General features: G+C 44.9%; 1 protein-coding gene and 1 long non-coding RNA gene across 2 annotated transcripts in view; one reads left to right on the top strand and one right to left on the bottom strand.

The window, feature by feature from the left end:
* ARHGAP31 (Rho GTPase activating protein 31) overlaps positions 1-13,756 on the top strand; it is a 111,181-nt gene that overhangs the window by 85,840 nt on the left and 11,585 nt on the right. The window contains exons 8-10 of the mRNA XM_021070330.2: positions 1,311-1,435; positions 8,276-8,338; positions 10,421-10,996. Coding sequence (XP_020925989.1) covers positions 1,311-1,435; positions 8,276-8,338; positions 10,421-10,996 — 764 coding nt within the window. The remainder of the gene's footprint in view (positions 1-1,310; positions 1,436-8,275; positions 8,339-10,420; positions 10,997-13,756) is intronic.
* On the bottom strand, positions 9,713-11,516 carry LOC146397720 (uncharacterized). Its single transcript, XR_014824798.1, has 2 exons — positions 11,345-11,516; positions 9,713-11,182 (listed from the first exon to the last, which is right to left on the bottom strand). It is a non-coding gene; the product is annotated as an uncharacterized LOC146397720 (long non-coding RNA).

The raw sequence follows: 13,756 nt of genomic DNA, 5'->3' as shown, positions 1-13,756 counted from the left end.
GCTTGAAAACATCAGACCAGATCCTAAAGAAACCACTAAACACTGCAGATCTATCTCAGAGGAATCGTGAAAACATGCTGGGCTTGAGATCTGGATGTTCTGTGAGAACCCTGCATTTGTGGTACCTACAAGTTGCAGTTTCATCCCAAACTTTATGAAGTCTGATGGCTGGGTGAGCCAGAGCCAGACAAGGCCATTGTGGTGACCTCTGGTGGCACCAGGCCCTCTGGGCCCAATCTAGCACTCAACCCTGCCTCATCAGGGAAATGAGAGACAAAGCCAGAAAAACAGTGACTGCCCTCTGCCTTTCTCTGCAATGACCGCTGACCACACCCAGCAGCCTATAACTCTCCGAGGCCAGGCTTTCTTCCATGCAGCTTTCTTACCCACCCCCTTTTCAGTCCAAAAAGGCCTTCACCAGCCCTCTCCTCCCCTATGAGGTCCCAGCAGTGTGGCAGCAGTGCAGGGAGCATAACAGGACTGAGGTCTCTGGCTTTCACTGTTTGCTCCTGTAAGGGCTAGGTGTCTTTGAAAACCAGGGACTAAAGTACTTCCCAGAATTCCTACTGGAATTCCCAGAACTGTGGTAGTCTGTGATCTCTGAGTCTCCCACTGACCCCTGCCTCTGTTAGCCCTCACCCCGCCTGTAATAGAACATCTTTGCCCCTTTCTCTGGGGAATATGGTCCTTCATGCTGATTCACCAGTGGCATCCCCAGACAGGGTGAGCATCAGGCTCAACTTGGATTTTAGAAAGGAATTTCTTTCTTTTTGTTTTTGGCTTTTGTCTTTTCAGGGCCTCACCTGCGGCATATGGAGGTTCCCAGATTAGGGGTCGAATTGGAGCTACAGCTTCCAGCCTACACCACAGCCACAGCAATGCCAGATCTGAGCCACATCTGCAACCTACATCACAGCTCATGGCAATGCCAGATCCTTAACCCACTGAGCAGGGCCAGGGATCCAACACGCAACCTCATGGTCCCTAGTCGGATTCCTTTCCGCTGCGCCACCACAGGAACTCCTAGAGAGAAATTTCTTGCCATGTCAGAGCTGTTCATAACTAAGAACATGTTTGGAGTGTTCCTTCTCAATTTAAAAGTCCCATTGATGGTGTTCCCTTGTAGTGCAGAGGCCTTCACTGTTTACTGCTTGAGGTTGCTGCTGTGGCACAGGTTTGATCCCTGGCCCAGGAAACTTCCACATGTCAAAGACACAGACCAAAAAAACCAAAAAAACAAAAAACCAAAAAAACCAGTCCCATTGAGATGTCCAGTTACCAAATTAACCCCTATGGTTTGGCTCTTTTAGAAGAAAGCTCTCCAGTAAGTCAAAGAAATGGAAATCAATATTTAACCTGGGACGTTCTGGATCAGACTCCAAATCAAAGCTGAGCAGAAATGGGAGCGTATTTGTGAGAGGACAGAGGCTCTCAGGTAAGAATCAACAGCAGTTATGTTTATAAGATATATACATATGCACAACCTATTTTTTTTTGGCTGCACCTGTGGCATATGGAATCAGACTCAAGTTGTAGTTGCAACCTACGCCAGGATCCTGCTATACCATAAAGGAATTTCCCTATTATTTTTTTCAGTTCTGTTTCTTAAGTCTTTGGTTTGATTACATCAAACTCACTAACCCTGAAAGAGTAATTTATAAATTTACTAAAGAGTCTTTTTGGTTTTTTAAAAGAGTTTTTTTGTTTTTTGTTTTTTGTTTTTTTGTCTTTTTGTCTTCTTAGGGCCACACCCATGGCATATGGAGGTTCCCAGGCTAGGGGTTGAATTGGAGCTGCAGCTGCCAGCCTACACCACAGCCATAGCAACGTGGGGTCCAAGCCGCATCTGCAACCTACACCACAGCTCACAGCAATGCCGGATCCTTAACTCGCCATTGGGGTTCCTAGTCGGAAAATAATTTTAAATTTACAAAAATACACACAGAGAACCCATAAACCTTCACACAGTTCCCCAAAATGTTAACATATTGATAACTGTAATACAATGGTCAAAACCATAAAACGAATGTTGATATAATACTATTAAATAATTTACAGACCTTAATTATATTTGGCCAGTTGTTCTACTAATGTCCTTTGTCCGGCCTAGGATCCAATCCAGGAACCCGCATGGCATTTAGATGTCATGCCTCCTTAATCCTCCAACTTAGGACAGTTGCTCAGTCTTCCTGACCGTAACACTTTGGAAGCGTTTGGCCATTTATTTTGCAGACTCTACCTCAGTTTGGAGTTGTCTGATGTTTCCTCATGGTTAGATTCAGGTTATGAATTCTGTGCCTGACTCAGTGCATCGTGGTGGGGAGTGGGCAGGGCATGTGAGGTCACTGTTTTATCCTTGGTGTTGTTAACTTTGATCACTTGGTTAAAGTGTCATCTACAAGGTTGGTCCCTGTAAAGTTACTGTTTTTTCCTCTGCAATTAATAAGTTATCTTGTGGGAGATAGTTTCAGACTATGCAAATGCCCTTTTTTCCCCTGGTAGTTTCATCCATGAATTTGAATCTTATTCATTGAACTCTGCTGTGTGAAAGATCTGTTTCTTTCCCCCCAGGATCAAGGTCATGATTTTTAAACAGGGTTGCTGCCCTGTGGGAATGATATCTGAGTAGTAAATAGGAATTGATACAGGAGGGAACCACTATATAATAGGGAATATAACCAATCCTGCTGAATGTGGTGTCAGAAACAGAAGCCAAAAAAAATGTATCATAATGACTTTGAGGTTATAGATTGAAAGCATGATTTTTAAAAAATGAGGCAGGGAGTTCCCGTCATGGTGCAGTGGTTAACGAATCCGACTAGGAACCATGAGGTTGCGGGTTCGGTCCCTGCCCTTGCTCAGTGGGTTAACGATCTGGCGTTGCCGTGAGCTGTGGTGTAGGTTGCAGACGCGGCTTGGATCCCTCGTTGCTGTGGCTCTGGCATAGGCTGGTGGCTACAGCTCCGATTCGACCCCTAGCCTGGGAACCTCCATATGCCGCCGGAGCGGCCCAAGAAATAGCTAAAAAGACAAAAAAAAAAAAAAAAAAAAAAAAAAAATGAGGCAGTAGGGGAGTTCCTGTTGTGGCACAGCAGAAACGAATCTGACTAGTATCCATGAGGATGAGTGTTCAATCCCTGGCCTCACTCAGTGGGTTGGGGATCTAGCATTGCTGTGAGCTTCGGTATAGGGCACAGATATGGCTCAGATTCTGCATTGCTGTGGCTGTGACATAGGCTGGTGGCTGTAGTTCCAATTCGACCCCTAGTCTAGGAATTTCCATATGCCATGGGTGAGGCCCTAAAAAAGAATGAGGCAGTAGTTATGAAGAGAAGTAGTAAAAGGTAAATGTACAAATGCAATGAGCAAATATTGACTGAATCCTAGTTTTTTAAAAAAAAAAAGGACTACAGAAGATAATTTGGGGACAAATAGATTGGATTTTGGATGATATATAAGAATAGTAAATTTTCATAATGTGCTGATGGTTCTTAGGAGACATATACTAAAGTTGAAGTATTTAAGGATGAATTGTCAAAGTACTAAAATTCTCTTTCAAATGATACAGCAAAACATAGGTACATAGGTAGAAATAGATAAAGTGAATCTTTGGCAAAATGTCAATCTAGGTGGTAGGTTTAGAGGTCTTCAACTTTTCTGAATATTTGACATTCTTAATAATAAAGATTTGGGGAAAAAAAGCTAATGCCTATAGGAGAAAATGAGATAATATTTTTAAAAGCCTTACTCAACCCCTATGACAATTGTATACCAAGGATCATAAAGCACAGATATTAGAAATCGTGTTTGCCTATTGGAATAATGAGGGATGTCACAGGGTATAGCAGTTACAGAAATTTGGGCTGTAAATAATAGCAAACCAAACTCAATTAGCTTATGCAATGAGGGAATTTATTGGAACAGCCAGATGTAGGGAGGCTTCAGGGGTGGTTTAATACAGTGGCTCTGTCTCCTTTTTCCTAAGTTTTCCCAAGCTATGCTGTTTTTGGTGAATCAGCTTTATCCCCAGCCTGGCTTCCTTTGCTGCAACAAAGTGGTTATAGTAGTTCTAGGCTTTGTCTTTGACTATCACTATGTCCAGAGGGAGAAAGAACATCATTTCTGGTAGTTTGCTCTTAAGGGCAGGGACCCTTCTTTCCCAGAAAGTCCCAGAAAGCCCCATTAAGTGTCTGTCCACCTCCCCCTGCTCCAGTATCAGCCTTTGAAGAGTCACATAGATCAATCACTATGGCCAAGGGAGTGCCTTGTGCTGATGGGCTTAGGCCTGGGTTCCTGAGCCAACCCTGCTGTGAGGAACGGGATTACAGTCAGATGCCCCCAGGAAGCACAAGGGCTCTGTGAGAAGGGGGAAGGGAAATGGATTCTGGGGGGGCATCTGTAATATTCATTATGTGGGGAAACATGTCTTTCACAAAATGGAAAGATAGCCCAGGTGAAGAGGGCAGGTCGCTATAGGTATGATAGATCAGATACAAATCAGAAATTAGGATCCTCCAAGGAGAATTTAAAAGGAGGAGTACCTGGCAAGAAACTCCTGTTCTAAGAATAGATTTGCTGAAGCACATCAGAGAGAACTGCAGTTACAGAATCGGTGGCACAAAGAGGTTCGCCAAGAAACGAAAAGTTGAAACAATAGAACAAAACAAGTGAGTAAAAATAGAATAAATGATTTGCTTTGATCTTGACTTAGGAAGATTTCCACCCCCAAGTAGTTTTCAAAAGGAAGAAGCCTAAGGTGCTGGGTCAAATGGTGGTAAACTCACAGAATGCACAGGATATCTGTGGCCAGACCTCTCAGCTCAGCGGCACCTCAGAATCACCCACAGTGTGGTTCACACCCACAGCAGCTCTGCCTCAGGAGTGCTCTGGTGAAGTCAGAGTATCAGTTTTAAAAGCTCCCCCAGGGAATTCTGATATGCAGCCTGGGTTAAAAACCACTGGTCTCATATCTCATGTACAAGCTAATCAGATCATCCAACTGGCTGAATTTTGATGGTACTCAGGGGTGATAAAGAACTATCAGTGTCAATATAAGTGGCTCTCTGTGGCCTTAATATTGCCTGAGTGGCCACTTTTCACCAGAAGAGGGTTGCTGGAACCCTAGAAACTAAAGACTGAGGGGCAGAGGGAACCTTATGGCCATAATTCACCAGCATGGTCACTGTAAGTGGCACACGGGCTTGCTATTTGTTGAAACACGCATGTGAAAAAAGGAAGTCGGTGGGTTAATATATTTAAATAATTTTTTAAATCTTAAAAAAAAAAAAACCCTCCATAATGAAGAGCATTTAAAAGCCTGGAGTTCCCATTTTGGTTCAGTGGGTTAACAACTTGACACAGTGTCTGTAGGATGCAGGTTTCAATCCCTGGCCTCACTCAGTGGGTTAAGGATCCTGCCTTGCTGCAAGCTGTGGCATAGATAGCAGATGTGGCTTGGATCCAGTGTTGCTGTGGCTGTGGCATAGGCCTGCCAATGCAGCTCCAGCTCCGATTCAGCTCCTGGCCTTCCACATGCCACAGGTATGGCTGTAAACAGAAAAAAAAAAAAAAATTGATTCGCCATCAACAGTATTGGGGGGTTGGGGAGCAAGGGGGGAGGCAGCTGAAAGAAAAAAGGGGGAACTAAGAGTTCCAGTTGTGGCTCAGGTGAAGGGATATTTCATGTTTAGAAAATGGAACAGAAATAGAAATACTAAAGGTAAGAAAGACTTGGGTATTGACTAAATCGAGATCTGTAAACTTTGAAGTCTCCCAGAGACTCGTGTACTGGAATTTGTATGTTATCAAACAGAAAGATTCTAGGGAACCCTCCAAAGTGAACTCCTTTGAGCAGGGAAATAAAACCACAGAGATGATCTAAAAGAGTAACCTCGGAGTTCCTGTTGTGGCACAGCGGAAAGGAATCTCACTAGGAACCACAAGGTTGCCAGTTTGATCCCTGGCCTCGCTCAGTGGGTTGGGGATCTGGTGTTACCGTGAGCTGTGTGTAGGTCGCAGATGTGGCTCGGATCTGATGTTGCTGTGATTGGGGTGTAAGCCAACAGCTGTAGCTCCGACTCGACCCCTAGCCTGGGAACTTCCACATGCCGTGGGTGAGGGCCTAAAGACCAATAAATAAATAAGTAAATAAATAAGAGGAGCCTCAAGGACTCAGATAAAACTGGTGGATGCATTTCCATGAGGCCAAGATCTCAGACAGGAAAATATAACCTAAATACAGTTAGCCCTCCATCTCCACAAATGCAGAATCCATGGTTAGGGAAGGCCGGCTGTAGTACATACACCATTTTATATAAGGATCTTGAGCATCTGTGGATTTTGGTATCCGTGTAGGTCCTGGAACCAATCCCCCATGAGTACCAAGGGACACCCATATAGTCACAAGCCAAGGAGCCCTGAGTGCTTAGTTACTCTCCAGAAAAGGAGCCAGGGAATTCCTGGGGGCTATTCCCAAAAGCAGCTGCTGTGGCCACCAGGGCCACCAGGGCCACCAGGAGCTGGTGAATACTGATGACCCTGCAGGCAGAACTATGGTCCATCTTCCTCGACATTTAGGGTCACCTGTTCTCTACCCCTAAAGGCTGATACAGGAAACCCAGAGGAAGTCCAGAAATGCAGCTTCTGGAAAACAAAGGCAGAGTCTCCTCTCAGAATATATGAATGAAGGGATGCTGGCCAGGCTGTTTTAGAAGTCTGTATGTTTGTGGGAATAGTAGATCTTCTAAGGATGGGAATTCTGGCTTACATATGGAAGGAGGTGGAAGGTGATCCTGTCATTGTCAGGGCTTTGGATGAATATTGCTGTGTCCTTCCATAGCCTAGTGGGCCCCAGAAGCCCCAAAACAGGGAGGCAAAGGGGCTGATTGAGAGCCTCTCAGAAGGAGCAGGGCGTGGAGAAAGAAAGAAAAAATGGGGAACTGGGAGTTCTCATTGTGGCTCAGTGGTCATGAACCCAACTGGTATCCATGAGGATCCCTGGTGTCACTCAGGGGGTTAAGGATCCAGCATTGTTGTGAGCTCTGGTGCAGGTCGCAAACGTGGCTCAGATCTGGCGTGGCTGTGGCCTAGGCTGGTGGCTGCAGCTCTGATTCAACCCCTAGCCTGGGAACCTCCATATGCCACAGGTGTGGCCCTAAAAAAGAAAAAAAGAAAAAGAAAAGAATAAGGGGGGCACTTTAAAAGAGGGCCAAAACAAGTGCGAGTTAGGGCCCAATGTTAGGGTCCAATGTGAGTTAGAGCCAATTAACTCAGTGCTTCTTTTAGAACCATCTCCTAGGTTCCCCCTTGTTGCTGAACTCTAGTTTATCCTGAATAACATCACAGCAATTAACATAGTTACTTCTTCTTGAGCATTTACTCAATCTGGGTTAACTTAATCCTCACCACAGCTTACCTTCCAGCCAAGTTGGCTTCCTGAAAAGACATGATGTTTGTGAAAGTGCTTAATCCTGTGCCTGGAATAATAACATTTTATTTATTAAACCACACTCCTCTGAAAACCTGCTTAGGAGGCTTACAAAGATGCCTAGAACCTGCCAGGCACATAGCAGGTGCTCAAAAAAGGTTTGGTTGGGATCTGCTCCAGAGTGAGGTTGGTGGGTGAGAGCCTTGAGGGAGCAACCAGTGTGAAGACCTCAAGGAGCAGAGCTGCCTGTGGGAGGAAGGTGACTCCTGGGATAGAGAGAGAAAAGTCAGCCTGGGCCCTCTCACCTGTCATACCAAATTCCCCAGTGTTGAGAGATGTAGCTGCAGCCAAGAACACTGCTTTCTGGCCAGCCAAATAGGAGGGGCTGCCTGGAGCTCCATGGATTCTACCCTGTAGATGAATCTTTGAATCTTTTCTGTACAATAAAATTGAACTCAGGACTCCTCATTTGCTAATAGCCATGTGGCAAAATTGCAGTTTATCTTTATCTGTAAAATGTGAATAAACCTTTGATCTATAAATGCCACACACACACACACACACATATATTTTTGGCTATGTCCACAGCATGCAGAAGCTCCTGGGCCAGGGATTGAACCCTCGCCAAGCAATGACCCGATAAATACCCTATTTTTATGAGGGCAGTCCCTTCAAGAAAGTAGGAACATCTAAATTGGAATGGGGAATGTTTTCCAAAGGGGAAAAGTAGAAACACTTGAAAAACTTTCCTAAAGAAATTTCTCTTTTGTACTTATGGCTTGAACTATTGTTCTAAACACTTCCTCCTAAGGTGCATTCACCAGGAATATTTTTTTCTTTTGTCTGTAGTGGAAAAGGCTACTATCCGACCAGCCAAAAGCATGGACTCGCTGTGCTCAGTGCCTGTGGAAGGTGAGATTTTTAGAGTTGGAGGCGGGACTGGGGATTACAACGTGGGGAGACCAGAGACAGGCGCTCCCACAGCAGACTCACTTTCATCAACCACAGAACCTGCTCACCTCCTGTCACGGTCTCGCACAATCCCCCAAGCCAAATCCCTCTCTGACCCCTCCTGAACATCAGGGGTTCACCTAGCCCTGGCAATAGCCCCTCCCTGAGGTATCTTTCTCCAAGCCTTCCATCAACCACAGCTGGAGATGGCAGCCTCTTTACATTCAAACCCTAACGAGGTAAAAGGTCGCTACCTGAAAACTAAAGCAGAAGAGGCTCCCCCTGGGGCATAGACCTGTGAATTTAAGTGTTTCCATGGGGAATTAGCTTCATTTGTGTTTGTCAGGTCATGATTTTGAGTTGGTAGATCCACTCCTCATTCATCAATAAACCTTCATGGGTGGGCACCAGCCTGGCATGAGCTGATCATTGCTTGTTGGAGTAGATGTGTGTATAGTGCTTGCTAGGTGCACCTCACCATGTCAGTTCTTACAGCTCCAGCCTTAAGGGCTGTCTTGTCTGTGGCCCTCTCTGCTGTTTTTGTTAAGCAGCCAATGAGCACTGCTACAACTTATAAGACATGGGGAGAGTTCCCGTCATGGTGCAGTGGTTAACGAATCCGACTAGGAACCATGAGGTCGCGGGTTCGGTCCCTGCCCTTGCTCAGTGGGTTAACAATCCGGCTTTGCCGTGAGCTGTGGTGTAGGTTGCTCGGATCCCGAGTTGCTGTGGCTCTGGCGTAGGCTGGCAGCTACAGCTCCAATTCGACCCCTAGCCTGGAAACCTCCATATGCTGCAGGAGCAGCCCAAGAAATGGCAAAAAGACAAAAAAAAAAAAAAAAAGAAAGACATGGGGCATTCCTAACAGCAGACTATTTAAAGTCCCTCATATTTATCCCACGACTTTCTAGTTCCTTTAATACAGGATATTTTGTTCCTTGATAAGTGAGGCAGCCTGAAACAATGCAGGAAAATCTTCAGGACAACTTCCAAAAAATAATTCTAAACTTGTAGAAGATTCAGTGAGGTCTTTTTAAAGCTAACTCGATCTTCTTAACATTTTCTCACCTTTATATTCACCAATGTGCTTGGTTTTGAAACCTCACAGGGGCAGACCTTGCCCAGTTTTGCAGGATTTAATATTTCAGAAGCTAGGTCACCACTTCTGTGGGCATTGGGCAGGTTATCGAGTCTCTCAAGCTTCAGTTTCCTCATGTGTTAAGAGATAATGACACTTCTACAGAATGGGCCAAGAACTTTAAACCTAATGTTACCCAAGGCATAGAACTTCATGCTTAGTTGGGAATTATTTTCCAGATCCCCAGCAATTCAGTCATAGTCTCTTCAGTTTATTTATTTCCCATGCAGATTTTTCTCTTCTTTGCCTACACTTCTAAGTCAGTCAGGAACTCACTCCTCATAACTGGGCTTTCTAACATTTAGTTAATTTACATTTCTAGTTTCTCATCCTCTGAATCAGCAGGAGGAAGCCTGGAAAAAGGCGGAAAGGTCTAGCTGAGAACAGCATTTATTTCCTTGCTAGGAAATCAAACCCCTGTTTGGGTCCATCTGCCAGAGAAGACTTAAAACAAGAAGTTCAAAAGTTTGAAAATGAAACATGATTCTGTTATTTCAGCCCATTGGTCTTCTTCATTTTGAGGAAACATTTTCCTACCATCTCCCATTGTCTTTTAATTTTTTCTCGATCTACATTTAATATTAAGCTTGGTGGATGGCTGCCCTGTTTAGCAATTTTAGCAGGGACTTTCTTTTGGAAACTGCTTTACCTGCAAAGCTTAAAACAAATATGTATGATTCAACAGCAAATGAGGGCATCATAACAGAATTCTGTGCACATAAGAAGATGCTTCCTCTTGTCAACCAGATGTTATTTTTATTAGCATGGCTGTGCCCTAATTAGCATGCTATGTGCCTTTCCAAGATTCAAGTCTTGTGAATAGTGTGAATTCAGGTATTCTTACCAGAAGGCTGTGAGGTGTGTGTGCCCAGGCTGCTGACCATGTTTGTTTGCTTTTTCACCAGGGAAAGAAACCAAAGGAAATTTCAATCGAACAGTCACCACTGGTGGATTTTTCATTCCAGCGGTGAAAATGCATTCAACTAGCACTGGCAGCTCGTGTGACCTCAGCAAGCAGGAGAGCGAATGGGGCCAGGAGGGGATGCCAGCGGGGGCGGAGGGGGGCTTTGACGTGAGCAATGACCGAAGTCAGATGCAGGGCTCTCAGGCCCGGCCGCCACCGGAGCAGCTGAAGGTATTCCGGCCCATCGAGGATCCCGAGAGTGAGCAAACAGCCCCGAAGATGCTGGGTATGTTCTACACCTCAAACGACAGCCCCAGCAAATCTGTCTTTACCAGCAGCCTCTTTCAGATGGAGCCCTCTCCCCGTCACCAGCGCAAGGCCCTGAACATCTCCAAGCCCTTTGCTGTGTCCGTGCCGCTCCGTGTGTCGGCCGTTATCAGCACCAACAGCACCCCGTGCAGAACACCTCCAAAGGAGCTACAGTCCCTTTCCAGCCTAGAAGAGTTTTCTTTCCAGGGTTCAGATAGTGGAGACTGGCCTGAAGAAGAGAAGCCACTGGGAGCTGAGACTTCTACAGGTGAGACAGGGGAGAGGGTGTCTTTCCATTGCAAGAGAAAAGCCAGAGTTAAACTTACTTAAGCAGAGTTTGTAAGACAATGTGGTGAAGTGGTTAAGACTGCCTGGGTACCAAGTCCAGGCTCAGTCATTGGCTGGACAGTCTTCAGCAAGTTAGCATAACCACTCCATGCCTCAGCCTCTTGATCTGTAAAATGGGAATAATGTTAATGATTCACACCTTTCTCATAAGTCTCTTGGGAATATTAAATTAGTTAATACAGGTTTAAGGCTCTCAGCACAAGGTCTAATACATAGTAAGTACTCAAAAAATGTTACTTTACACTTTACTATTATTTTATTTACTCACGTAGTGAGAAGGCAGGAGGGAAAGCTCAAAGAATGGAATGCAGAGCTGGAATTGGGGATTCAACTCTTCCAGTCTCAATCTCTCCATCCGTCCCACTTTTCTACTTAACAGCTGTAGAGAATGTGGCTAGCAACCCTAGCAACGAGAAAGAACATCTTTCTCCCAGTCTTCTTATATTAAATACAGGGAGGACTCTGATTGGGCCTGTTCAGGTCACATGCCCAGCCTTGGACCAATCACTGGTGCCAGACTAATAAGCTTGAGTCTCTGGGTGGTCCCTGGAGTGAGAACCAACAACTTGAGCCACACAAAAGGGAAGTAATGAGAACCTCTGAAGAAAGGAAGGCTGATACACAAACCAATGAATGCTCATTGTGGTTTAAGAATATTTCTGTTTCAGAGTTCTTGCTGTGGTGCAGCAGGATCTCTGCAGCCCCAGGACACAGGTTGATCCCCAATCAGAACAGTGGGTTAAAGGATCTGGTTGCTGCTGCCATATGGGTTGCAACTGTGACTGGGATCTGATCCCTGGCCCAGGAACTCCATATGCTGCAGGGGGGCCAAAAAAGAAAAAAAAAAAAGAAAAGAAACGAAAAAGAAAAAAGAAAGAAAAGAGAAAGGGAAAAAGAAAAAAACGAAAATTTAGGAAAAAAAGAATATTCTTATTTCCATTACTGTTAGCTAACTTTTTTGGCTCACCTATCATGGTATCAGGCACTGTCCTAAGTGTTCTCCATGTATTATCTCATTTCTCCTCACACCTACCATGGGTAGTTACTATTATCTCCATTCGCTTAGAGAGGAATCTGTTAACGTGAGGGAGGACTCCTAGTAAGGAAGTGTAAAAGCCAGGATTTGAATCCAGATTTAAAAAAATCCACGTTTTTAAGCACTCTGCCCTTCTCCCTCACATGCTTGCTATGGGCTGTGGACTTACATAGATTGTTAAGGCACGATCCCTTCCCCCAGCAAGCTCACAAACTAGGAAGGGAAACTGAAACTCTGCACCCACCCTGTGCACAGGGTCAACCTGTGGAAGTAGCCTATTCAGGCTTTTTGAATGAGGGAGAGGATAGGTACCCAAAGTATCATGACAGGGGTGTGCAGAAGGGACTTCAAGGATATCAAAAAGAAGCAGCAGAGTTCCCACTGTGGCTTAGCAGGTTATGAACCCAACATAATGTCTGTGAGGATGCGTGTTCAATCCCTGGCCTCAGTGGATTCAGGATCCTGCGTTGCTACAAGCTGTGGCGTAGGCCAGAAGCTGCAGCTCTGATTTTCTTTCTTTTGTCCAGTAGCAATAAGTAAAAGAAAAAGATCTAAAGACAATTTTCCAGGTTACTTGATTCATATTTTTAATTACTCTGCTCAAGCCCATTCTTTTGCTTTTGGCCAAACTAAGCGAAATTCCACGGTACCCCCAAAAGTAAGAGATATCAGGGAAGTACTGCACTACAACTAAAGTGTTGACCGTTAGATTATTGTTCACGCTAAATGAAAAGAAAAAGGATCATTCAATCAATCATAATAAAGAAAAAAAAAAAGAAAATGGTAACCTGATGGCATGGTACTGCCCGGGTGTTAACAGTGGGTGCTGGGGTAAGTGGAAGGGAGGAGACTGTGGACTGGGGAGGCTCCAAAGGAGATGTTATTAGGTGTATGCCTTGAAGAATGAGTTAGATTCGAGCCTCAGAAAGGACCAGAGCAGAGGAGTGTAAGGCCTGTCAGGGGCAGTGTGTCTGCTCTGTGTCTCACAGGTGAGCAGTAGGAGAAGAGCGGATGTGTGGCTGATCCAGCGTGAGGAGGGCTTGGAACAGGACAGTGAGTGATCTGAGCAAGCTCACATTTAGTGCAGGCCCTTCCTCCACTTTCACTTTAAGAGTCCACAGTCATGGTCACAGTCAACGAATGGAAGACCCTGAGCTTTGCAAAAAAGAGATACTCCCAAACAGCCAACTAGAGGAGATCTTAGTAAATTAGGGGGGAAAAAAAATAAGTTAAAAAAAATTACTGATGGAGTTCCTGTCGTGGCACAGCGGAAACGAATCTGACCAGGAACCATGAGGTTGCGGGTTTGATCCCTGGCCTCACTCAGTGGGCTAAGGATCTGGTGTTGCCGTGAGCTGTGGTGTAGGTCACAGATGCAGCTGGGATCTGGCGTTGCTGCAGCTGTGGTGTAGGCCAGCAAACTGTAGCTCTGATTAGACCCCTCGCCTGAGAACCTCCATAAGCCTCAGGTGCCACCCTAAAAAAAAAGCAAAAGCAAAAAAAAAAAAAAAAAAAAAAAAAAAGACTGATGCATTACCCTTCTACCCAAAGGTTTCACTTCCAATAATTTATCCTAAATAAGTAGCTGCACAAATACAAATATGGGATTATTTGTCATAGCAAAAGACAGGAAGCAATCCAAAT

This window comes from Sus scrofa, chromosome 13 (assembly GCF_054392235.1).
Source record: "Sus scrofa isolate SSC_HxYL_T2T_F1_AM1 chromosome 13, Sscrofa_HxYL_maternal_Yorkshire_Landrace_v2.0, whole genome shotgun sequence".
NCBI classification, from domain to species: Eukaryota; Metazoa; Chordata; class Mammalia; order Artiodactyla; family Suidae; genus Sus; species Sus scrofa.
The sequence above is the reverse complement of the archived record's forward strand: the minus strand, read 5'-3'. Positions and strand labels throughout refer to the sequence as shown.